The sequence below is a fragment of the Lissotriton vulgaris genome, chromosome 8 (assembly GCF_964263255.1).
Source record: "Lissotriton vulgaris chromosome 8, aLisVul1.2, whole genome shotgun sequence".
Taxonomy (NCBI): Eukaryota; Metazoa; Chordata; class Amphibia; order Caudata; family Salamandridae; genus Lissotriton; species Lissotriton vulgaris.
The window spans coordinates 849,318,439-849,345,974 of record NC_141696.1 but is presented as its reverse complement, the minus strand read 5'-3'; the positions used below and the strand labels follow the sequence as shown (position 1 = coordinate 849,345,974).

The 27,536-nt window shown below is 46.5% G+C and overlaps 1 protein-coding gene across 1 annotated transcript in view; it reads left to right on the top strand.

The window, feature by feature from the left end:
• The window catches only part of LOC147698094 (acetylserotonin O-methyltransferase-like), a 761,662-nt gene that overhangs the window by 244,371 nt on the left and 489,755 nt on the right, over positions 1-27,536 (top strand). The window contains exon 3 of the mRNA XM_086934769.1: positions 828-957. Coding sequence (XP_086790895.1) covers positions 828-957 — 130 coding nt within the window. The remainder of the gene's footprint in view (positions 1-827; positions 958-27,536) is intronic.

Below are 27,536 nucleotides of genomic sequence, written 5' to 3'. Positions count from 1 at the left end.
ATTTTTCATCCTCTCTCCACCTCTGAGTCAGAATCGCACACATCTCTTCCCGGCCCTCGCAAAAGGGATTGCCAGGTATTCTGGTGCCCCTGAGCTTAATGGTTGTGGTCCCACTATTTGCGGTATCAAAACTGTTAAAGTACCCAGGATATATGCTGGATTAGCAGGTGAGGGATCCGGAGCGGCGCTAGTGAGCGGTCATTCCTTCCAGCTGCTGGCCACACCTCCTGGCAGAAAAAAAGTTATGGAAATGCTCTAATCAATGTCAATGAAAATGTATGTCTCTGAACAGCATTCCATTTCATCACACTATGCCACTTTAAATGTATCAACCAAATAAACATCAGTCTCGGCACCCTAGATGTATTTACCCTTCTGGGACCGCCTCAGTAAGGAGAATGTTGAATTTTATTGGCACATCAGCTCAGGAAGCAAGTCAGCAAGCACACAGCCCTCTTTTTATGCGTTCTCACTTAGAAACCATAAAGGTGATAGATGTAAATGTGTGAATCAGTTCCAACATATTGAAATCCTTCTGTGTAGCATTCTATTCCACAATTTTTAGTTCATATTTGCTATTACAAAAGTTGCAAATGTTTTGTAAAGTAGTGTTGGCCATGCCATATTAGGAATATTCTAGCCAAAACTACAAGGCGATTAATCACTGTTTGTTTTGTATTAGTAACACATACTAATCTTCACTCCTGTAATTACCAAAGCAGTGAACAGCCTACTGTGGCATTCTGTTTTGTATTGGTATTTGCCCTTATGTATCAGTATGTGAGATGCCATTTTTTTGATGATTTGAATTCAATTTTTCTCCACAGCATTTTACAAGAACACACACCTATCAGCTCTCTACCTTACAAAGTCCAGTCCGAAGTCCTTGCATCCCATGATGGTGCACTTTTCTCTTACGACATACAAGTATACTGAATATTTGGCAGATGCTGTGAGGTAAGCAAAGAATAGCTTGTTATATTTTTTCCATTGTCTTATGCTCTTGTTAAATCAGATTCCTCTCAGTCTTAACAAATACTTGTGATTTCACAAGAATGTTCCTTGCTTTCTGATTTCATTCAACTTTCTATAAAAAATCAAGAATTTGCAATGCAATAGGTCTTGCATTTACGCGAGTTCAAGCTATTGGCATTGTAAATGACAAAGCCTTTCATTTATGTTAAAAAAAAAACATAAATAAAAGGCATTGTAATTTTCAATGCCAATAGCTCAAACTCGCGTACACGTTAAACCTATTGCTTTGCTAATGCTTATTTAAACCTAATTTGGCTTTAGAGTAATTCACTTCGTTTCTGGAAACGTTACATATGTAGGGGAGTGTAAGTGAAAGCTGGACACTGAGAACTGGGTGGAGTCTGTGCATGACTGTGTGAAGGCATGCTGTGCTGGGTGGATTCTTAAGAGCAGCTCATTCCGGGCATGGTTTGCACTACCGCATGCTGTGCTGCGTGGGTCCTCTGGGGCAATGATGTCTTGCACGAGTGTGTAAATGGATGTTTTTTGGAATTGCTTCTGAGGTGCGGGTGAATCAAAGTCGGTTGTGCTAAACGCATTATTTTGTAGGGCATGAGTGGCGAGTGTTTACTTTAGCTGTTATTTCTTGGGCGGCACAATCAGAGCTTTGTGTGAAAGCATAAGGCAGGATGCTTTTTTAGACTTTTGGATCGACGAGAGAAAGGAGGTTGGAGGGGTGTCGTAGCGTATAATCAGTTGAGTAATGTTTTTGCATGGCCTTTTATGTGCTATTGTATTTCTGGGGGCTGTTGCATGAGGTGTGAGTCTGTGGGGGAGATGAATGCAAGAAAGTGGCCGTGAGGGCTGTTGAGGGCATGCACTGGGGCTATGAGGCTTGAATGGCGGGTAAGGTTTGGTCTGGAGCCTTGTACATGGTGTGCAAAGCCTAGGTCTCTTTGGTCCCTGTGCACGGGGATAGTTGGGTGGGGGCCAGGGGGGTGTTTGGATGTGGAGGATAAGAGCATTTGCTCAAGTGGCACTCAGTGTGAAAGCTGTCTGACATTCATTTGGATCCGCTTGGGAGGGAAGAGGGGGCAAGCCACACCGACAGCCATTTGTGTGTGTAATAGGCCGCTTTATTGAAACAGGTGCACATCACAATTTTATTTACACTGGCACTTGCCTTACAAAACTAAAACCTCTTTAAACATCAATTTACCTGACCCCTTGCTTTTTCCTCCCCCGACCCCTACGATCCCCACATTATAAAAAAAGCATCCTGCAACATTCAATGCATAACTTTCAATAACATTAAATAATACACAATCCTATCACATAACTTTTAAAGCTCCTCCCCTCCCAAGACCTCCAATCCTATCTGCCTTCTTGCAACTGTAACTAACGAACCTCTAATGTAAACTTCCAACCTGCTTAACCTTTCCCCGCTCCTGTTCACCAACTGCCCAAAGTTAACTATAAACTACCAAACTCCAGCCAAACTTGGCTAACTTCAAAAACAACTCAGCCACCCAGGAAAAGGCGGGAGTTTAGGCGACTACTCTGCCTCCCCCTTTTTCGGCCCCCCTGCCCCTCACTCTCTGCTCTGCTGAACCTTGCTCCATAGCCCATCACCCTCTACGCACCCCCAGGAAACTGGACAGTGCTTTTTGCAATTCCAAAAAATAAAGGTCCATCCCCAAGCGTGGAAGGTGAACACCGTCGCCCCTAAACAATTCCGGCGCATCATACCTAATGTCCCTGTGCCATATTCTCGAGAAGCCTAAATGACGACAAAACCTAACCATTTCAACATTCACCTTCCTCCTGGCCTTATCGACTGCCCTAGGCTTCACTGCTCCCCTCCACACCCAGTGCGGAACAAACTCGGTCCAGACCACCGTGCACCCCGACAATTGCCTCTTGATCTCTTCCAAATCCCTCTTCATGGCCCTCATCAACACCAAACCCGACTCCTTGACCATGTCGTTTTCCCCTAAATGAAGGACCAAAACATCAGGACACCTCCCAACCACCAACATCCCATTTAGCGTCGCCACCAAATCCCTCCAGAGCATACCCCCTTTTCCCTTCCAACATACATTAAAAAAATTAGGATTAAACCCCAGATTTTCTCCAAAATAACTGCCCCGGGCCTGCACCTATGCCGGTTTAACAAAGGAATGGCCCACGATTAACACTGCCATATCCCTGGCAAGGGGACCCGCCACCAAACCTGAAAAGAGAAACAAAAGTAAGAACAGGAGCAGCATAGACAACCGCGCTATCATTGGTTAACCGCACAATGCACGTAGCGCCTGTAACATTTGGACGACCACCTGCCCAAACGCGTGCTGTCCCCTAGCCCCCACCCTTTGCTGTGCACTTGCGACACCACGCAGATACGGAAAGAATGCATATCATAGCGACTCCCATCCAAACCCAGCAGAGCTAAAGTTTTCCACAATATAGCCAGCAGCTGCGGGCCTGTAGCCGCCCACCCATTCGCATGCCTGAAAACCACCTTTTCCGCCGGCGCCCCGTCCTCAGTCGCAACCCCCACCGCATGGGGCATATCCCTTCCCAATTCGCCGCCGGCAAAGACACCCATCGCCCCACGCACATCTGGTCCGTTTTAGACTTTTGTAGCCAAATGCAGACCTCGGCCCCTCTAAAGGAAACCTCGGACCACAAAATTGCAGCACTTCCTCTGGCTCCCTACAACTCAGACACCCGAAAAGCCCCCGCAAACATCCACGACATTAGTGCAGCAAACAGGCAGTGTTCCCCCGCGTCCCTGCAAACCAGCGGCAAGCCCCCACCACCCATTCCAACAGCTCCAAGGACAAGGGTTGCCAAACCCGGCACCTCTTCCCACACTCCCTGGCCCAACCCTCTAACATCCGAGAGCCAAGCTCTCCAGGGAAAATTGCCGATTCGCAGTTAAAACTTGCGGAATAAAAACGGTGAAACAGCGAAACCGGCAAAAACAGAGGCAAAGGGCATTCTAGACCTGGGAATTGACTTTGGAGGTGGATGTTGTTGCTGGCCAGTTGCGGGGGGGGGGGGCAAAGCAGAGGCTAAGCCCAATACATTTCATCAAAGAGAAAACTACAAGGAACAAATCAACCACAAAGGTGCCAAGTAAGACCCGGTGTGGACTTATTGACTGGGGAGGCGGGAGAAGAAAGAGGCAGCCGAAAGGAAAGAGTGGTGAGGAGGCTGGGAGGTGAGGAGCTGAGGCTCGGTGCTAAAAAGTGGATTTAGCGAAGAGACGGATATGGCTCACTATGAAGAGGCTAAGTCTGATATAAAGAAAGGTTTTGAAAGTAAAATTTAAGGGAGTAAGCATCGGCTATAATTCATCCCAAGGAGGGGAGATGCCCTGGTCTAGCAGTGCTATTGTCATCACCGCATGCATTCCTATGCATGATTTACCTATAGGGAGACATAACAAACAAAACAACCAAGTCTCCAAAGTTGACTCTTCCACTGACTATGGAGGCAAGGTAGCGATCATCGGACGCGCACCAAGGTGCGACTGATTGCAAGGTGAGCCAGGCTCCACCGAGATCCGCCGAGATCTGCGGGCCTGCGAGGCTTGAGGACCGTGGTGTGCAGTGTGCTCACTCGCACTGCCCCGCTGCGGCTGAGTAGATCCCAGGCCTGTTGAAGCCGCGCTACGGCCTGGGGGATTCTGCGATCTCACAGCTTAGCGACGTCCACACTGCAGCTGGGGCTGGGGCCTTCCTGTTCAGGACTGGGATGCACGAAAACCTACCTGCTCTGCGGCCATCAGGCCCCGTGAGGGGAATGGCCAGCATCTCTGTCATCCGGCGCGGAGGGGGGGAATGGCAGGGTGCTCTCCTGCACGCCGTGAAGGAAGCGGCCGGCGTGAGGAAGAAGACCACAATCCCCAGCAGCCCCCTGGGATTCAAGGCATACCTCTGACGCACCTCTGACACTCCAGCCTACAACAGCCTGCGCCCGAAGGTGCTACAAATCGGACGAGTGCTCCCCACGGCGAAGCCTGGGCCAAGGGCAAGCCTGTCCGTGCCCGCCAGCGCCTGATAGAGGCCACCCCTCTAACAACCAAAAATGGGTAAGCATAAGCTTATGGGTTTTCAAGATCAGAGGGGGTTAAAGGCAAAAATCCCTAGAAATTTGCCTTCCATAATCTCATATTTGACCTCTGCGGTTTGTGTTTTGAACAAGGAGATTGCCAATGCGGAAAAGGAACTGGGCTTGGATTTGGGCTCAAGTAAAGTCCCTGGTGATACCTCAGGAACTGTGTCATTGGCAAATATACCTCTGGAACCAGTGGTTGTGATTAGTGGCCCACTAGAGAGGAGCAAAACTCAATCCATTGATATTGTACCTCCAGAAGATGCAGTTAGATGTTTGGGGGTTTCTTTGTTGGCAGAGGGGAGGTCACAACGGGCCATTACGAAAGGGTCCGGTGGGGTTAAACGTACTACCAGAAAAATAACCAAGCGGCATAAGGGTCCCAAAAATATTATACCAAAGCCGACACTGGGAGTTGATGAGAACGTTGAATCAACAATATGATCACTCGTTGAGGACTTACTCACTGCCCGCTTTGAATCGTTATTGACTACAATTGCCAAGGATGTTATTGACACTATGAACTCTTGTGTGGCGGATTTAATGAAAAAATGTGAGCGCATAGATAACTTTTTGGATTCATCTCTGAGGGACAAAGTATGTGTTGCAGATGTAACTAGGATGCCAAATTCACCACCAATCCCATCTATAGTAATAAGTAAACCGGTGGTGGGAAACAACACAGGCACTCACCTGTTGCCGCCCCCAAGGGAGGGTGTCAACTTTAAGCAAGTAGGTATTGTTGATGTTCCCCATGATTCGGGCCTGAGGAGAGTAAAAGCATCTAACTAATTTTTTTATTTTTTTTGTAAGACGTTTATTAGTGGTATAGAGCAGTACACAATGCGAGCCTACAACCCTGCGGGCCGGCTGCAACACTTCAATGCATAGAAGAGAGAGCAGGAAATAAAAAGAACTGAGAAAGGGGAAAAGGAAAAGACAATGAATATGCATAGCACTTCCCACCACATCATCTGAGCGATCGGCATAGATTGTGTTATAAGCATCATGCTTGCTCTCATTTTAATTGTATATTTGAATGACGTCTTGTTTTATCATTTTTTTAACTAAATAAACAAACTCTGTAAACTCAACAGTCCTTATCTGTGTGTCTCTGAATGTTCGCTGTACCACCGGGGTAGCTTTTGGAATCTGCTATAGTGATACTCTTGGCTGTCCTGGACAGACCCTGTAAGTGTGTCATGTGGATAGAAGTCATTGTTACACGTGTCCATTCCAGCCTTATAGTGATGTATATCACCTACACATAGCGGTGATTCTTTACTGATTACCAATGCATTATGTATATTGTATCATAGATGAATAGTATAGCCTAATTGTATACTGATGAGATTCGGCTTGCATCAGGACTTATAGCAAGGAGGCTTGAGTAGTTTCGCTCTGTGGTAATGCAGCATTGTTCTGGTCGTTTGTGCCCCCGCCTGTAGGGTTATGCGTTCTCAGGAGATTGTGTTTTGGCGTCCTATGGGAGGTGGCATGTAGATTTGTCACCTATGTGTGTCCACTCCACGTCTAACTGATATGGCCTGGTATCTTTCAATATGCCGTATAGTCCTGGAATCCGAGCAGGGTGTGCGTCTAGACCAGAGAACCCAAAAAAAGGGGGGTAACCGTCCATGAAGTAACATCAGGATGTGTCGGGTGCCTGTATGTGCGTCCCAAGTGAAATGATTAAGGAAGAAAAACTATATGTGAAGAGAAGGAAACAAGGAAATAAACGGGGGGTGGTATACGGAAGGGCAAGGGGAGGGGGAAGAGTGTGTATGGGGGAGTGTGGTTGTGAGCAGAACCAGGAAATTATTGTGTCATGTCACGTACTGCTGGATCGTTGCGTGGGTGGGTGCCCAGACCTGCGGCTAGCGTGTCAAAAGTTTGTTACAATCGTTATTCGATGTGGCAAGGGGGGTCAAGCCTCTTCCGACCTATATGCACCATGGCGCCAGCGACTTGTTCTGGCGGGCGTCATGTGGGGACATTGTTGTCTGAGACCGTAGTGTCTCCACACCTTCTGCACAAGTGTCTCCCCGTATGTGGTAGTCTCTAAGTGAACCCTCTAGCCGAGCCTTCCCATTGGAGGGATCCCAATGTGTCATCCCAGAGTTGTGCAATTGGGAATTTTCATAAGCCCCCTATTTCCTCTCGGTGTAATGCAACACTTTCCGCCCTGGCCCAGTTAGTAAAGGAAATATACCAATATTTAATGAGCGGAGGGTCCTTCTTGTTCCAGTGTTTAGTGAGCAGCCGCTTGGCAGTGATGAGTCCTAAGTTCCAGAACCTGGCTTGTATTCTATTCAATTTGTTTCTTTTATATAACCCTAGAATGCAAGCTTCCCATGTGTGTGGTAGGCCTGAGCCAGCGCTGTGCGTCAAAAGGGATGTCACCTCATTACAATATGTGGCAAGAGAGGGGAAATGCCAGATCATGTGTAAAATGTCAGCGCCTAGCAGGTCGCACAGGGGACAGGCAGTGGTGTTGACCTTGAAATACCTATTGATTTTATCTGGTGACAGGTATGCTTGATGCAGTATGTAGAATTGTATTGTCTTGAAACGGGAATTGCGAGGGATATTCACTGGGCTAGCTAGGACCATGTTCCATTCCTTGTCCGTCCAGGCCCTTCCCCAGAGAACCGCCCATTTATCCTGCAGTGGCTGCGTGGACCGCTGCGTATGCATGAGGAGGGCCTGCGCCAGCCAGTGGATGATATGGGAGCCGTTGCCCATGACATGCAGGTACTGCACTAAATGGTGGGCCCGATTCACAGAATGAACTTACTACTTTTGGCATTCACAGAATGCACTTACTCATTTCGGTATTCACAGAAGTTAGGACTACTAACTTTAGGACTCCTAAATGCCTTCTGTGAATACCGAAAGTCTTAAAATTAGGATTTTTCTCAATTTAGTAGTAGTAAAGTTAGGACTCCTAACTTTAGGATGCCTAAATGCCTTCTGTGAATACCGAAAGTCTTAAAATTAGGATTTTTCTCTATTTAGTAGTAGTAAAGTTAGGACTACTAACTTTACTACTACTAAATTGAGAAAAATCGTAATTTTAAGACTTTCGGTATTCACAGAAGGCATTTAGACATCCTAAAGTTAGTAGTCCTAACTTTACTACTACTAAATTGAGAAAAATCGTAATTTTAAGACTTTCGGTATTCACAGAAGGCATTTAGGCGTCCTAAAGTTAGTAGTCCTAACTTTACTACTACTAAATAGAGAAATATCCTAATTTTAAGACTTTCGGTATTCACAGAAGGCATTTAGGCTTCCTAAAGTTAGGAGTCCTAACTTTACTACTACTAAATAGAGAAAAAATCCTAATTTTAAGACTTTCGGTATTCACAGAAGGCATTTAGGAGTCCTAAAGTTAGTAGTCCTAACTTCTGTGAATACCGAAATGAGTAAGTTCATTCTGTGAATACCAAAAGTAGTAAGTGCATTCTGTGAATTCCAAAAGTAGTAAGTTCATTCTGTGAATCGGGCCCGGTGTGTTGGTAGTTCCTCCTGCACGTCACCCCAGGCCTCCGTGTATGTGTGTAGAATGGACGCATGGAGTAGGAACTGCCTTGCTGGCAGACCCGCGTCGTCCAACAGTTCTGCAAATGGGAGCAGGCCGCCATCCCCATAAAGGTCACCCATAGTTTTCACCCCAGCCGTAGTCCAGCTCTCCAGAATGCGTAGTGTCACCATGCCGCTCCTTCTGGGGGTGCCCAGCAGGGGAAGCGCTGGGGCGTAAGGGTTTATTTCTCGGGTCAGTTTTAGGCTACGAAGGAAGCATTTGCGGGCCACTGCCACATGCAGTGGTAACGGGCGAGGTCCCTTAGTCAAGGGGTGAAACAGTGCACATATATGAGTGTGAGTCCAGATGGAAACGGCAGTAGCCGTGTTGTCTAAGTGTGTGCCGCTCAGCCAGTGTGTCACCCATTGTAGCTGTGCCGCCAGATAATATAGCTCTAGGTTGGGGACCGCTAACCCTCCTTCCGCAGTTGGGGAATAAAGTTTTGCCAGTGCTACTCGAGGGCGCCCAGCGTTCCAAATCAGGTTCCGGATCATCGATTCTAGGTCGCGGAATACCCTGGTTGGGACATATAGTGGGATGTTGGCGAAGTGATAGAGCAGTCTCGGTAATACTATCATTTTGGATAGCGCTATTCTACTGGGTACGTTCAGGGGCAGTGTCTTCCAGAAGGCCATCTGGGCACGCAGAGAGGAAACAGCGTGCATCAGGTTGCCCTCCAATATGTTCTGTGGTTCCCTATAGATGTGCATCCCGAGGTACTTAAATGTGGTGGGATACCAGGTAAGTCTGGCCCCCCGAGGTGCGACGTCGCATTCCTTTGTGTCCGAACTGAATGAGTACACTCCGGACTTGGCCCAGTTGACCCTAAGTCCCGACACCTCTTCAAACTCCTGGAAGATGTCCGACAATGAGCCCGGCACATCAGCGAGGTCATGTATATACAGAAGAAGGTCGTCCGCGTAAAGCGAGACTATATGCATGCCGTCAGCCAGCGGGATCCCCCATCCCACTCCCCTCGTCTGCAGCAGCGCCGCCAGGGGCTCTATGGCTAGTGAGAAGAGAAGGGGCAACAGGGGGCAGCCCTGTCGAGTCCCTCTGCGCACCTGCACCATCTCCAAGAGCAGTCCGTGCGTTCGCACTCGCACACTGGGCCTTTGATAGAGTAACCCAACCATGTCAACATACGCGTCACCCAGTTCGAATTTTTCTAGTGCCGCCCTGAGGTAGGGCCAACCCACGAATACAAAGGCTTTCTCGAGGTCCAGAACCAGACACCCCGATCTCGGCCAATGCAACGTGGCGGCGTCCTGTATACGGAAAAGGCGGCGAATGTTGCGAGAGGTGCTTCGCGCAGGTACAAAGCTGTTCTGGTCACTATGGACCAAAGCTGGGAGCACAGTAGCTAAACGCCGGGCTAATAGAGAGGTGAAAATCTTATAATCGGTGTTTAACATGGCTGAAGGCCTGTAGGAGCCCATACATGTTTCTTCCCTACCGCGTTTCAGGAGCGAGACCAGGGCGGCCTCGTTGAGTGTGGCCGGGAGTGCTGAGCCATCTATTGCGGCATTGTACACTTTGAGCAGTTCCGGAACCAGGGTTTCTGAGCACGTTTTGAAAAATTTGGCGGGTAGGCCGTCTGGGCCGGGTGAATTGCCGATAGAAAGGGCGAAAATAGCTTTGCGCATCTCTTCCGGCGTGAACGGCGCCTCTAGGTCCCCTTGTTGTGTATTCGTGAGGGATGGCAGCTGAATATTTGTGAGATAGTCTGCGATAGTGTCCGATGTGACTCCCAGCTGCGACCTGTACAATACTTGGTAGTGTTGCACAAAGGCTTGATGTATTTTGCTCTGAGTATACACTACCTCCCCTTCAGTCGTTCGGATGGCAGCCACCGGTACTGTACGGTTCTCTTGTTTGACTAGCCAGGCCAAAACCTTCCCGTGTTTGTCACTGTATTGATGCACACGCACCGAGTGGGCTGCGTAATTAAGGTGGCGTAAGCGCTCCAGCAATGCCGTGTGCTCTTCACGGGCTTCACGCAGTTGGTCATATGCCCCTGCCACAGCCTCCTGCTCCCGTTGGAGCAAGTCAGTTTCTACCCGACGTATGTCAACCTCCAGTTTTTTCTGCATGCTCCCCTGTGTGCCCAGGCAGTGTCCCCTGACTACAACTTTGAAGGCCTCCCATTCAATCTGTGGGGAGGTCACTTTGCCTTAGTTTTCTGTGATGTATTGTGCTACGCAAGCTTGTGGGGAGTCTCTGAAGGAGCATCTAATAACAGGGCAGGTTGTAGACGGCATGTGGGGATGGGCGGGTGTGGGCGTTCCCAAGCTATTTCCAGCGTGTGTGGATTGTGGTCTGAGTGTGTTCGACCACGGTACTGAGAGTCCGTGATATGTGGCAGTAGTTCCGAATACATCATGTATCTGTCTAGGCGTACATGCAATGCGTGTGCCCCCGAATATTAGGAGTATACTTTGGTGTCGGGGTTATGGGCGCCCCATGCATCCTGTAAGTCCCATTGTGTTGCCCACTGGAGGAGTGACCGCGTTGCACCCAAAGACGTTGCGTCAGGCCGGGGCCGATCGGTCTAGTGTGACATCCAGTACTGTATTATAGTCACCTCCGAGAATCCAGGGGACCCCATGCCAAGGCGCTAGTTTCTCTGAAAGGTGTGCCAGGAAGCCCCCCTGATCTGTGTTGGGAGAGTAGATGGACGCCAGAACCACGGGCCGTCCATCAATGCGGCCGTTCACTAGTACATACCTGCCCTCCGGGTCAATGTGGGAGTGTGTCATTGTAAAGGGAGTGCCCGGTTTCACCCACAGTAGCGTCCCTCTGGCATATGAGGAATATTCTGTGGCATACAGTTGCCCCCTCCACCTGCGGCGCAGCGCAGCTACTTCTGCCTTGTTCAAGTGTACTTCCTGCAAGAGTGCCATTTGAATCTGGTGTCTTTTCAAGTAAGTGAATATTTGGTAACGGCGCGCTGGTGTGTGCATGCCCCTAATGTTCCAGGTGCAGATTTTTATCGCAGACATTTGATCAATTCGAGCAGCCTCCCCCCCTCTCCATACACATCAGTCGGTCCCGGATCCAGCGCATCCCCCCACCAAGTACTTCCATGACAATTTCCATCAATACACTCAACGCCACCCTGGAATACATAAAAGTGGGGATAAACAGTTAACAAAGGTAACCAACTGTAGTTGAACTATATTTGAATGAAAAAAGGGCAGTAGCAAAATGTGCCACCGTCCATACTCTCAATTGAGAGGGACAACCATTCAAGTCTAGGGGGTAACATGTGCTAGTCACAGTCTTGGCGGTTTGTTTATTTGGATAAAGAAGGAAATCGAAGTCCCTCCCTGGGCCATATGTTGTATGCATCTTGCAGCCAGTTCCGTTGCGCATAGAAATGGCGCTGTCCATTGTGCAAGGGCCCCAGTCCAGCCCACCATGTGGGGGGAAATTAAAGCAGGTCTCACCTCCCAAGCCTCTGGCATAGTTAGTTCCCTGCGTGTTAGGGCCAGCAAAAGGGGGGAGGGCCGCAAGGTGGCCCCGCCATCACAGCACCTATCCAGCTTCTATGCGATTGGGGCAATACTCACTGCGTCAGTGCTCCGCCGTCCATCTTAGGGGCAGTGGGGGAGATGCTCCTGGCGCCACCAACCTCCGGCGGCATCTCGGCCTCCAGCTGGCCCCTTCCATCGTCCCCGCCGCCACAGCAGGTCCTGCCAGGACTCCTTGTGCATTTTCAATGAAGCAGGTCAGCTGTCTGTGGTGTGACAACTGGTAAGTCCACCGAAAGCTGAGAGTCCGGTATTCCGTATATGGCTTCATCGTCGCTGGGGGCAATCCATGGGCTGGCGCCCTGTGCGACGTCCGATGTCGGTGAGCTGCTTATCTGTGAGACCCTTCGGAGTGCATCTCTTTGTTCCTGAAGGATTTTATCTGCTGGCAGGGAGCGGCTTGCCATTTCATCCGAGCGACAGGCCTGCTGATCCCTGTTCCCGTGACGATGTCTCGATCCACACGCCCGGGGCCTCGCCTCATAACCCTGTGCTTGCCTGGGCACCTTGTCCGTGCCGCCGTCGAGCCAGGTGCTCGCTTCATCAGGGTCAATAAAGAAGTAGGTCTTGTCCTGTGCCACCACTCGTAGCTTTGCGGGGAAGAGGAGAGAATATTTTAGACCTGCTGTGCGAAGCCTCCGCTTTACCTCCAGGAAGGAGTGTCTTTGACGTTGCACCAGGATGGTGTAGTCCGGGAAGAACATCGCTGTGACATTGTCTATGCTGATCTCTCCAAGCCTTCTGGCTTCCCGTGGGACCGTGTCTCTGTCTCAGTAATTCAGTATCCTAAGGAGCAGCGGTCTAGGGTTGGAGCCTATGGGAAGCGGTCTCGTGGGTACGAGGTGCGCCCGTTCCACCACGAAGTAGGGTGAAAGTGTGTCTTCCAGCAGTATGTCTCTTAGCCAGTCTTCTACACGCTGGGCAGGGTTGTTGCCCTCCCATTTTCCGGGGTCCCCACGAGTCTTATGTTATTTTGTCGTGCCCTCCCTTCCGCATCCTCGGCACGGTCTTCCAGGAACTCCACTCTGTTCAGGAGGTCCTGTACTTGTTTGTCTGTTTGGGTGACTCGGGGTTCAAGTTCCGCCACAGCACCCTCTAGAGTCTTGGTCCGGTCCGCCAGTTTCTTGTGATTGTCTCTCAGGTGGGTGAGATCTATGGCGACGCTGTCGATTTTGGTCTCCAGCGAGGTTCTGGTCGATTGGAGCGACTCTTCCAGGCGCTCCATGGCAGCGAGCATGCTATCCAGTTGCGTGGTCACCTGGTCGGCATCCATCTTCTTTAGCGTCTTATCAGTCGGGGCACCTCCAATCCCGGTGCGCGTCCTTACCCCTCCTGACATGGGCGGAGTTACCTGGCTATCAGTCCCGCCGGGTTCACAGGAGGGTGAGTTGGCGTTCGGCCCGTGATCGTGTGGGGTATTGGTGATGTCCAAGGTCAGCGGGGACGATGGGGGTGCGCGACGGCCCCAGCGCGGGTAGCCAGTCGGCGTCATACTTGTCAACGGTGGCGCTCTTCCAAGCAGGCAGGTGTGGTGGCGTTCAGCAGCAGGCGCCTTTCTTTTCCCGCTCTGCCGCAACGTGCGTATCGGCCAGGCAGCAGGTCTTGTGGCTGCAGAGAACTGTGGTGGGCGGGGGATCCGCGTCGGGCCTCTGGTGTCTTCTCACCTTGAGAGGGGGCCCGACTCTCACCTGGTCTCAGGACGGCGTCCCAGCGTAGCTGCGGTCTGTCTAGGCACTTTGTTCCCCACCTGGTCCGATGTCTCTCCTCTGCGCTCCACGTGGGCACTACAATTCCGGTCCCGTAGCGGAGGCCCTCGTAAGTGTTTCCTCCCGGCTGCCGGTCCTAATGGGTCCCGGAGAGGGGGCCCGTGCAGACTGGTCCCAGGCAGCACCCCTGCCGGCAAAGTCCGCACCTCACTTCCGCCACAGGGGTCCCTGGTGACGTCTCAGTGCATGCATTGGCGCCCAGATCAGGGTCTCCGCGGAGCCCCCCGACGCAGTGGCCGCAACAGCGAGTGCTGTAAGCCCTTGCCGCGTGTTCGCGTCTGTACGGCGAGTCCCGGCGGGGGCCCTTCTCCTCCGGTGTTACAGTCCCACCGGTTCGCTACTGTCAGTGGTCTGGGAGGCCGCGTCTCCGCCGGTCACAGCAGGTAGTAGTTGGGCGGCAGCACCTCCGGCCAATCCCCTCCGTCGTAGCGGGCGACTGCAGCCGATCCGGTTCTCGGTTCTAAAATTAGGGTCTTTTTGTTGTTTTGCCCCTTCACCACCTCTCCGAAACACCGCCGGTATCGACTCAGGGCAGCCGGAGGGTCTCCCGGTCCCGTTTCCGGCAAGTTCAGAGGCGGAGTCTATTCGTCGGCAGGCCGCGTGTGTGGGCCTGTGCGGCAGTGCAGACCGCGGCCTCGCGTTGTCTCTCCTGCCGTCCAAGCCTCAGGGGACCCCGCAGGAGGCCTCCAGGAAAGGTCATTGCTGACCGGGTCGGTCCTACCGGGTAAAATGCAGCCAGTGGGTTAGTGGTAGCTGTACAATGTTCCGCCTGTTGTTTCGGGCGGCTGCCCGGAGAAATGACGGAGCATCAGCCCAGGGAAGGGGAGCTCCGTGCGGAGCTCTACCCTAGTGCGACTGCCGCCATCGCGTGCCTAGCCACGCCACCCCGAGAGTAAAAGCATCGAATTATGTTCTTTGCACCGATAGTCCACAAATATTAGGTCGGTCCATAGAGTCCAAAGTGAGCCCAATTCATGATAACGAGACCAAAACCCCTAGTACCAGTAGAATTGACCTCCCCCAGAGGCTGCACCATTGGCTGCAGTTCTTGTTGGGGTTTCCCCCATAAGTGTCTCTGACGTTGAGTCAACTGCGGCTTTGCTATGCAAGGCAAAATACTGGTGTGATAATTACTAGTCTGGGAAACCCGAGATTTCAAAACACATCATAATAGCAAGACGGGTATCTTGGGTGGGCAATCGACCAAAACAAGTCCAGGGAAACTGTATCATAATTAATTTCAACAAACAGGATATAGCTGATAGGCTGTTTTGGGACGCCACTGTTTCCTGTGGAGGAGGAATTAGGGCTCTCCCATTGTTTTTTTTTTATCCACCAGTTAGTCCCAGCGGGGCTCCTGGCAGGGCAAGTGCTAAACGTACTTACCAACTACTGGTGGGCTGGTCTAGTACCTAGAGTCTAGTTTCTGACACCGATAGTTTATCTGGGGGGAGAGAACCTTTAACTAAAAGGCCAGGATTGCTGGCAAGGCCTCATGGCGTAAACCTACCACTCTCTAATAGAATCTCCCTACTTAGTGGGCTGGACTCAAACGATTGACTAGAGGAGAAAGAGGACTGTCTTCCTGTTGTAAGACCTAACAATATCGATGGTAGCATGAATAATAGAGAGGTTTGTTCACCTGGCCTAGGCACTATCGAACAGGGCAGAGTTGATACGGGAGGTGAATACTCAGTGTAGAATCTTGAGTTGGAATATCGCAGGCCTAAGATCTAAAAGAGATGACCATATTGGTTAGCCTTTATAAAAACATATAACATAATTGCCCTCGAGGAGACCTGGGATAAGGGAGAACATTTTGGGGTAAACGGTTTCAGTTCCTATTTTTTACCTGCACGTCCAGCTTCAGCGGTCAGAGCAAAAGGTGGCCTCATGTTTCTTCTCTCCCTGGAATTAAAGGGTAGTTTAAAAAGGTTGGAGATAGACTCCTGTAACTGTCTGATAGTTGAAGTCAGTAAGTTAAATTTCCCGAAACTATTATTAGTAAATTTCTATAATTCTGGGGAGAGTGATTTTTTTGAACCAGCATTAAAGCATTTTAAAACTTTTCTTAGAAGATTATAGGATAAAGCAATCCACTTCATATCATGTTTTGCTTATGTGTGATTTTAATATTCATTTGTGTGAGCTGCACTGCTCGATAGATTATTTTTTTGGCTATAGTTATGCTACATTCCCACATTTTGAGCACTCGGCACGTGGGGAAGGCCTTTAGACCCTTTTGATCAATGCGGATTTATGCGAACCTGGTTTTGTTAATGCTTAAGACCGGTGTCCTACATTTAAAACTAAGGGTAGAGATACCATTATAGATTATATTTTTTTCTCTCCCTTGCTATTAGACAAGGTTGTTTTTTTACAATGCCTGTGAATCGCTTTTTAGTGATCATAATCCTGTTACTCTAGTTCTGGTTAAAAGCTGTGGACTATTGGGTAAGAAAGTTATGTACTCGATCACAAGCAGGGTGGTAACATGTGATCAGGGGAGGAGAGTTAGATGGTCCAAAGTAACCCCGGATACCTTTTTTATGGATTTGTGTGACAAAAGCATGGAGAACTTTGCTATCTGTGCCGATGCCCTAAGCTCTAAGGAAGCGGTTCTTGGAGCTTTTGAGGGTATCTGTAATCAGATAGCTTGTGACTTAACTGTTACGACCAAACCGAGGATTTCATGTGGTTTAAAATGGTTTGCTATTAATTGTTCACATGCCCATCGGTCCTTAGTCTTAGAATTGAAAAAACAACCTTGGGACAATGAATTGATAGCCAGATTGAGGAAGTTGTATAAGAGTGCAGTGTTCAGTCAGAAAGTAGAGATTAAGGCAGAGGCATGGAATGCTCTACATTCCGTTGACGTATTAAGGGATAGTTAAACATTTTGGTCAATCATTAATACCCCTTTCTTTTGTGGTGAGGGTAATGAGGCCCAGGAAAGAATTATCACAGAGGCCCAGCGGCTTTCTCATTTTGAGGCAGTTTATGATTCTAGTGAGGCTTCAGACTGCTTCCGGGGTCTTCACTTTTACCCTTGATTGAGTTTAATAAGGAGGATATAGAGAAAGCTATAAGAGACACCTCCAGTAATAAGGCTCCTGGTCCAGATTGCGTCCCTGCAGATTTATATAAAAGTAATCCAAATTTCTGGGCTAAAATTCTAGCAAAAGTTTTTAATGCGTCGGGTTCTGCAGGATTCCCTGATTTATGGTTGCAATCAATTATTATCCCTATTTTTAAAAAGGGTCAGAGCGGTGATCCGCCTTGTTATAGGCCAATATCCCTCATTGATTCCACTGTGAAGATTTAGGAAAGGTAATCTTAACCAAGATTACAGACGTGTAAATAAGAGGGAGATCTTGTCTAACATACAATACGGGTTTAGACAAGGTAGAAGTACTATGGACCAGTGCCTTAATTTATACCTTCTTAAAAGTAAATATACCATGGCCAATGAAGGATGTTTAAGGATGGCATTTATGGATCTATCCTCCGCGTTTGATCTGGTTAACAGGTCAAAGCTATGGAATATTTTGATGGAAAAAGGTCTTGACCCATGTCTTGTATACTTTTTGGCCAATTTACACCAAGACCTTACAGCATCGGTTAGGATCTCCCAGGCTGGCAAATGCACAACATATTTTAAATCAACCAGAGCTGTTCGACAGGGTTTACATTTTGGCACCCCTGCTTTTCACTCTTTATATTAACGACCTGAACAAATCCTTACTGGAGGCATCACTAGACATCCTGCGTGTAGTAGAGTGTCCTATTCCTGTTCCACTATACGTGGACGATGCAGTCCTCTTAGCTCATACTGCGGTAGGCCTTCAGCTGCTCTTGGATGCCTTTGGGCCTGTTTGCACTCCTTAGATTTGGTAGAAAACATCGGAAAATCACATGTAATGTCAATAGGGAATAGACCGAAAAAGGTTAAATCATTTTATTGCAGTGAGCTGGAAGTTACTTTGGTGTCCTCTTTTACTTACCTAGGGGCCCTATTTGATTATAGGTCCTCCTGGATACCGCAACAAAATGCTAAAAAAAATGTTAGTCATTCGCTCTTCCCTAGGTCTTTTAAGGTTTGCACAGTGCCTAGGGGCCAGACCCATAGAGGCCATTTTAAAGGTTTTTAAAGCTAAATGTCTGGCCATTGCTGTCTATGGATCCTCTATATGGGGTTTCAAAGAGCAGGCTGGGTTACAGACAGCTGAAAATAATTTTTTACGAAGTCTGCTGTCTGTACCACAATCTACCCCAACGTACGCTGTACATCAGGAACTGGGGCTAGGCTATGTCTCTGATATTTTGAGCACTGCGCCATTGCTTTGTTGGCTCAAAATCTGGCTAAATCCCGAGCTAACCCTGAACCAGCGGATCCTGACGGACTGTGTTAATTTAGATAAGTCTCCCAAAATTAAGTCGCTGTCCTATGTTAAATGAATGTTAGCAAAAATAGGACGCCCAGAACTGTATGAGGATCCCGAAAAGGTTCAGAAGGAGGATGTCCTGTGGGTGAAATTGAATTTCAAGAATTTACTAATATTGGAGCAAGAAGAATTGGAGCTTTCCAAACCTCTAGTTAGGGCTCACTACTTGTTGAAAACAACCATCTCTATTGAACCCTACTTGGTCGTGGTGAACAACTCTTTCCATCGTTGGTTTCTAATTAGGCTCTGTTTCAATTTGATCCATTTCTTATTGGTGGGATTTATCGGTGTGGTGCAAACCTGAAGATGCAGAACCCTGTCAGTGTGACAATTTCTCAACCCAAGATACCTTACATTTCATGATATTTTGTCATTTTTATTCCATCACTCGAATGCAATTATTGGTTCCAATCTTGAGAGGGATGGGTTTTGTCCAGGTCAGACCTGTGTTAGTTTTCTTATAGACATTGTGCAATCCAGGAGATATTTTTAACATCGCTTCTTTTCTTGCTGCTGTTGTAAGGCTAAAAAAGAATAGAAACCAGATCATGAATTTTGTCTAAATAAGATTATTAAGCTAATATGACATTTTTAAAATGTTTTGAATATTTTAGCCAAGACGTTTTTATCTGTATATTGTCTTTTATATTTTGTCGAAATGTTTTGTAATATGTCTGATGTGTTCTATACTTTTATGATTTTAAAGTGTATTGACTGACTGACTGACTGGCATATTTTCTTGAAAATTAGGTTTGCAGATTGGCAGAGAATAAATATGGCTTTCGTTTTTTTGTTCCTAAATTCTAAAAGTGGTAGAGGGTTATGGTTGTTTAAACTTTTGTGGTTGTCTAAAAGAATCTGTGTTATCCTGGAAACGGAAGCAAACATTTGTAACACCGCTATCGTAATGTGACAGAAGAGCACCGAGAGCAGCAGCCCAGTGCCTAAAACCGCTAAACTTGCAGTGCAAATAAAATCCGCTGTCCTTGGTGTTTACCTTTATTGGCTTCAGCGTTTTGAATTTTGTCAGCTTTGTATTTTTCGTTTCCTCCCTCAAGTCAGCAAAGGGACACACACATTGAACATAACAGGCAGTATAAAGGAGGATGATCGCTCCAGACTGCGATTGAGACTCACTGAATGCAACCGGACAATGCAAGCATAAAAACAAGCATTTGCATTGCAATAGCACTCGCGTTTACACAAGGCTGTTTGTATTGTATCACAGACAACTTGGGGGAGCACAGACAATGGGAGTGCGGGTGGGGGAAGAAGGGGACTAGAAGGCACATACAAAGTAGTGCTCACAGTCTAAGTACTGTGTAACACTCAAAGTAAAGGGGCCAGTAACCATGGGAGGGTACAAATGACAACATGGCCATCATAAGGAGGGACTAACAAGCCTCATATTCAATTAGACATCAGCATTTACGAAAGACAGTGACACTAGCCAATTAAAAACATTGGAGGGGAGTGGGCGAAGATTCCACGGAGCTTCCACTCCATACTGGATTGCTGCATGCCTCGCAAAGCAAGCAGGGCATGAGCGTTGCTGCTATAGGCCCAATCTAAAAAAAGACTAGAATAAGTTGAATTCACATCATTATGCTGTTGTGGAAATGCTGAATTATGTTTATGGACAAGTCTGGGACTTTTTTGAATCACCCTACTGCTCACAAACCTCACATTTCAGCTATATCTTGGCACCAAGACAAGGACATTGCCCTTCCCATTTATGCAACTGCACAGCATCAAGCTATACGAGTTTAGCTATCTCTAAAAAGCATCAGACCTAAAACTCTCACCTTCTCTGACCCTGAGCCTTTTACCATAGCTTGACAAATTGTGTTCACCTAATTTAAAAGCTAACGCTAAGCTCAGGAGATCAACAATTGGTATAATGGCAGACCAAAAAAGAGGAAAGTGGAACTTAGCAATACACATGTGATGGAGCAAGATTTCATATGTAAAGAAAGTTGCTTGAATTCAGCCCTCTCGAAATAATATATAACAAATTAATCAACATGTTTTGTAAAACTAATAATTGCACCACACAACATTTCTTGTATCTAGGGGAAGCTTACCTATGTGCTTTACTAACAAGTAATCCGAGTGTCTTAATATGGCTGCTGAAAACGCGGGAACTCTTCTGCTCATGCGTCTGCTGCATCTATGTAGTTTGACGTTCTTTGCTTTTGGTTGGAATTCTTTGCAGCTGCTCCAAAGTGCCCAAAATGGCTGCTTTTAAACTCACATGCTATTGCATATGCTTTTGCTTGAACTAAAATTTGCGTGTTTTGCTAATCTGTTAATGCAATAGTTAAAATAAAATAATGGGGTTAAAGTAGAAACAAGTGGTATACAGTCCATTCATTTACTTTCGTATTCTAGCGTGTTTTTCTTTGACTTTATTATTAGCTCTGATTTGGGCCTGAAAGGTGTCTACATTCTCCATCTAGAGTTGCTGCACGTGTGCCCTTGAACTTTGAGATCCTTGAATTCATTGCAATTAAACGTCTGCCAAGTCCCATCTTACCAGCAATGCGCCTGAGAACCTCACCTCTTTACCTGAAGAGAGGAAGAAAAGCGAATGACATTTTATACATTGTAATATGAAATGAAATAATGCTGGGTGGAATAAAAGCTTGGGAAAGTAAATTATGGGCGGGAACATAGATTATTTAAAATAAAGGAAAATGACTTCATACTGGTATGGAGAGATGACCTCTCCCCGTCCTACTGACCAATCAAATGAAGGGAATACACAAATTTGCACCATTTGGTTGGTGGTACATATCCTGGAAAATGGTATAACTAAGGTAGGCTTAGTCAGTTAGATTTTCCGACTTGTCACAGACCTGTCAATGACCCAACGTATGCTGAAGGAGATCATGAATGTCTCGAAGCTCAGAGGACTAGCAGAGCACTCTGAAAGAAGATTCGGGAAATTGCTGAAGGAGAAAACTCTGTCTATTAGAATTGGAACGAGAGTAGCTGCAAAGAGGGGTGTAACTCTGGCGTTGCACTTAGAAGAGGTTACCTGTCCTGTCCTGCACCTGTCCTGACCTGTTGGCTCGTGTCTAGTCGGGAGCCCTTTCTTTCTAGCCCTTGGCAGGGGTTGGTCCTCACACCATTCTAGGTAAATATAACTCTGTGTGGTATGTCATTGTACCGTTTCCTTTTCTCACCCTTCCCAGAAACCAATGTCTAGGAATATTACTAAGTCTCTAAAGATTCTTATTTTGATCATTATTTTTCTCCTTGAGAAGTTGGTGACAGATGTATGTAGGATTTTGACTCACAAAATATTGCATAGATAAAGAGTTTAAAATTGTCCAGAGTCTGTGATTATTTCATGATAAAAATACATTGTTACCCTATACCTATTATTCTAACTACTAGATCCATGGACTTGAGTGATTATAATTAAAGTGACAAGGATTGGTAAGTTATGTTGTACAGGTATAAAATATAAAATCCTGATTGGCAGGAAATAGATTACTAGTTTAAAGTGTGTATGTTTATGGGCCCAGGTGAGTATGGTGTTAGAAATTATCCTAAACTGGTAATCTCGCGCCATCACTTGTTTCAGTACAATTCTTTTTTACACTTTCGGTTGTTGGCCCTTCTGGATGGGAAAATAATAGAAAATAATGAATTACCATGCCTGAAATTAGAATAATGTAAAAGTGATACATAAGTGATCAGAAGGAAATGAAGCTTGAGGTGCAAATGGATTTTATTAAAGGAGATGAGAGACAGTTTGAAAAGGGGAAGTAGGCAGAAGATTTTAAGGTAATCCATTTTCCAATTCGTTTTGTTGCTGTTCGACCAATTTTTTCTTTAGAAATTTTCACATTGCAGATGTCTGTATGCGTTTCAGCAAGTATTCATTGTTTACAGTTTATTTCAGCTTTCGGTTTGTTTCCCATGGTCTTGTCGGTCTACTCTTAGGAAGCAGCGCATTCATACAATGGTTTCTTTGGTATTCTGGGCAGGGAGCAGAATCAATGTGAGTTGGCTTTGCCGCAGTCCTGATTTCCTAATGGGTGCCATACTGTTCTTTTCCGGAATTGATGCTAAATTATGCAAAGGAGCAGAAACTAGATTAGAGATTTTCATCTGTAGTAACAAGATGGGTACTCTACTTAGAATCATTTGGTCAAGAGTCCACTAAGAGGGAGGATGTTGTCGTAAGCAATGAAAAATAATAATTTTGAGGTCTGTTGGTGATGAGACTATGGGCCTCATTACAATGTTGGGAGGAAAGCCTCTGATCAGCTGTCGGAGGCATTTAGTCCGACATTGTATGCTTCAGCCCGATTGCTGTATTAGGATGACAGCGGCTGGAGTTACAACTTGAGGGGGATTCCGATGCGGTACCAACAGGTTCAAGGAGCCCGTTAGAGCATCAAAAGCCACCATAATCCCCTAATGATGGCTGTGCCAGACTCAGTTCCACTGTCGGGATTGTGATGGCAATTCCCAATAGCTTTTCATGCTGGCCTTTCTGACATGGAAAGACTGTCAGAAAGTGCCTTTGGGGACCCCTAGCAGGGCCCCCTGGATCTCCACTATAAACATCCCATCAAGATTTCACTGTGCAAAGTCCTATCTGGAATTCTATATGAGCATGATAAAAGGTCTGGACTCTCCTGGGAACAAGGAAAGGTGCAACCAATCTTATTCTCTAAATACTTGGCATTCTCCTTCCATGTAGTTACCTCTATACAGCATCTAAGGGTGCTCTTAAGTTGAATATTTGTTCTCTCTTTACTACCAACTTCATACATATCCGCCACACCTAATCACCCTATATTTACCTTAACCAGATTACTCTTATCAGGAAAAGCTGACAGAACCTTTGGAAAATTAAAGCTGAAGGTTTTTCAGCTGGGTATCTATTCTTGGTTGTAAAATGAAATCGTAGCTCCATCGCATCTGCTACTGCAAGACCACCAAATCATCTGCATACATAAGGTAACTGACATGCCTTCCCCCAATTTTAGGTGAAAAACTATGAGTCAACCCCAAAACTTGGGGAAGTTCGGCTACGAAAAGACTGAACATCAACGGCGCTAATATGCATCCCCTGCATAAGCCATTTTCCACAACAAATTCACTGCTCCATTAAGATTGACTAGGGCCCATTTATTATTGTGGAGTTTTACCAGGAGATCCACCAGGGCCTCATACATTTGTCACTTTCAGAGTTTGCGCCATGGTGTCCCACTGTCCCTCCTGTTAAATGCCTCCCAGAAGTCAAGGGAGCAGCAGCAAAGACCTGTTACCAACTCCATTGACCTCTGTGTGACACACCACAGGGTGAAACAGTGGTCAATTGTTGAATACATTGGCCTATATCATCCTAGTTTCATTGGGATCAACCCAGTATCAAAGCCCAAGCAGCTAGATGTTTTAATAGGGTTTGGGTGAATAATTTGGGGGTAATATCCAAATGTGAAATCAAGCAATAATTAGCAGTTTGGTCCGTTTTACCTTTTTTATGAAAAGGTTTTACTATGGCTCCCTTGTGTGATTCTGGAAGAATACCTGTGTGTGTGAGCTATTCGAAAAACCCACTCATAATTAAGCCCCATTTCTTCGGATCCTTCTTAAAAATAACAGAAGGAATGCCATCCGGGCCGCTGGACCTAAAAGAATTCATATTGCAGATAATTTCAGACAGCACTAGTCTCACCATTAGCAATTACCTCAACTTCAGATTTTCAGTTAGCCATCAGGACCAAAGAATGTTCACAGTGTCAACAACTGTATAAAGAAAAGTTAACAGAAAACCAAACCTCCTCACTTATTTGCACCTCAAGGGAGGAAGGAGAAGCGAGAGTAACTCAGTTAACCAATCTCCAAAAATGTAATTTAATATTAATTCCCTATTTACTTCATAAATTTCACTTTTTTTAACTCCTTCTAAGGGGGCGTGGGCGCCGAGCGAAAAACGCAACAAATATTATCTTAACCCCTTCAATGCTCATGAAGGAGCCGCTCCGTCATGAGCCTCGGTTGAGCTGTGCTCATGACGGAGCGGTTCCGTCATGGCCCCGCCCGCTCAATGGAACGTCCAGCGCAGGCACGGAATTCGCGCCGCGCAGGCGCGCCGAGCGGGGCATGACGGAACCCCTCCGTCATGAGCACAGCTCAACCGAGGCTCATGACGGAGCGGCTCCGTCATGAGCATAGAAGGGGTTAAGATAACATTTGTTGCGTTTTTCACAGTCTTCGAATGCTTCTTTAACACTTTGAATAGTAGGATGAATTTTAGAATGACAACAATTATTCAACATTCTTCTTTCTGCCCTACAATCATTCTGCCCATCTCTAGAACCACCGACCAGTTTTGGACTAACCCATGGCCGTTTAAAGTGGGTAACTAACTGCCCCATCAATCTACTATACCAACCAATCCCATTTTCATATTAATAGTGGATACGGCTTCAAGGGAGTCTTCCGTGTTCATAACCTGGATTCTTTGATGGTAAAATCCCACTGGTCCCATGGTTACATTTACACAGGGCACAGAGGGGGTTTTAAACTCCAAACTAAGTGCAAAATGATCACTAGGACCAAGATCAAGTGCTCTGAAATGTTTTACCCAATGAATTGGTAAATTGACACAAACAGATAATCAATTGGCATATAACTACTACCATGTTTAAAAGTTCTAGCTGCGTGAATGTCAGCATTACATCTTCCATTTATATTTATCAAATTCTGGTGCACTAAACAAAATAGGGCATTTACATCCCCTTCGAGATTTGACATAAAGGTACAGTCAGGGATATTTAGGGCCAACCGCAGCTCCTTAAAGCAACCATCACCTATTTTAAAGGGAGATTTCTCATAAAAATCACCCCCTGCAATAAAAAGAGCATCTGTGTAATCCAGTCACAGTTTTGCATGTCATTAGCTAGATTCAGCAATTCCTGTTCAGAGCTGCTTGGTGAGACATAAATCTTTACACAAACCATTTACTTAAAACACGCAACATCGCTGAAAAGATCAACTAAGCACGCACGAACCCAAACACAGAAAGTTAGCAACCGAGACACTTTCTTTCCACAGCTAACAGATAACATAACCTTTATTCCCCCTAATGCTTTCTCTGTGTCCGCAGCTTTGGCATCCCATGATACAGGGACAAACTCCTCCACCACTGGGCACTCTAACAAACGGGTTTCCTGACTAAACAAAATGGGCTAATTATTCAGAACCTCTCTATAGTTTTCTGCTTTCCTAAAGGATTTAAACCTATGTATGGTCCATATCAGGACCCGACCTACAGTAAATTCCCTGTGTCCTACCAATCAATCTCATCTGTTCCCTGATTGCACTGAGCCAAAGTCTGACAACCTTGCATAGCTTTGAATAAGGGAGGTGTTGCACCCCCAGAACTGTACCGCTGGGTCTCATTCTCTCCATGGATTACAGGGATTACAGGGATATCTACTCACTTCAGGATAATTGGACACATAACGAATACCCATGGTATAGGCTCTGTCATTGTGAAAACATTATGGTCCCAATTCTCCGTTGTGCCCATCTCATTCCTACCAACTCCTATACTCTTCTATTCGTGGTCCTACTCCCAAAGATCTGGGTAGGAATGGATTATCTGACTGCTTCTTAGACCACTATTTTCGGACAGAAATTTACCTTTCCTGAGATGATCACCCTCCTCCAACTGGCTAGCAAGCACACAGTCCTCCTCCACACCGTCGCACATGCATATCATATTTGTTTCTAGAGCAGGAACAGATGTTGTGACTAAGCCCTTTATTTCCTCAAAAATTTACAATTCACTGGTCAGTTCTGCACCTGCCACAGTCCTAAAGTCAAGTATACCCAGATCTCTTGAGGAAATATTATTCAAACTTTTATGCTTGAGAAAACGTTTAACAGCCTAGATTGATTAAAGGGACGATAGGCCGAGGACTGCATCTTCTTTTTAAACTGGGGTTTAAAGAATAGCTGCTGTTGTAGTCTAACACTGAGATCGTCCCTCAGCCTCAATATAGGAGGCTGTCTAGGAGCCACTTTGGCTTCTCTCTTGCCAGGTATACTTTTAGTGATCAAGGGTTTAGATGGAGATCTTTTAACATGGGTTATTCCCCGAATTGCCTCCTTTCTTTCTGTTCCTTGGTTTTCTCTACCTCTAATAGCATTCCCCAGTCTTCCTGAGCCAGACTTACCATGCTCCCCCTGATAGCTGAATGTTTACCTTTCTCTGAGTTTTCTGCCTTAGTCAAGTACCCAAGTGGAGGCATTGAGGGGATAGTTCTACAGACCTTGTTGATCCCTTTAAAACCTACCCTCCTGCTGATTGCCCTCCTTTCTCCCCTCATCCTGCATGACCAAGATCCTGAATTTTGACAGGATTGTTCTTTCCACAAAGGTGCTTCCTCTTTTTAGGACATGACAGGGACACTTTGAGATGAAAAACCTTCCCCCAGCTGTTTGATCAGTGGTTAGAAAGTTCACCTAGGAGCTCAAATGATCCCCAATCACGCCTGTCCACCTTCTATGGGTGACCCCACTGTCCTGACCTTTAATGTTCTACATATGCTTTCCCAGAGCTGCATCTGCTTAACATTTTGGGTATTATTGAGAGATAAGGCCTTTAACATTCCCTGGAAGTTTTCTTTCATGAGGGATAGTAGGTTCAACATTGTCAAATCTAGGACAACCTTTGATACATTTCCCGTGGAATTGGGCTTTTCTATTGACTCCCAGTTATCTCTAAGGCACTCCTTATTTGAACCAACAGCCCAGTCCTCGTACTCTGGGCATGACAACCTCCTAGTTTCGGAGTGGCAGGATGAATGACCTAATTGTAGGCTAAGCCCTCCTGCTCTCACCATTATAGGAAAGGAAAATTATCTTGGGTGCATTACCCTCAATGAGCCATTTTGTCACATTGGAACCCCCTTCTTTAGACTGTATATAATCATTTGCCAGGACCCTCCCTCAGCTGACTCGGAACTATCAAAGGACAAATGAAAAAACTCAGTTACAGTTGTCCTTACATCAGTTACATTATTTTGGACAAGTTTTGGTGCCCTTAAAATTGGGTCGTTAACATGCTTGAAGA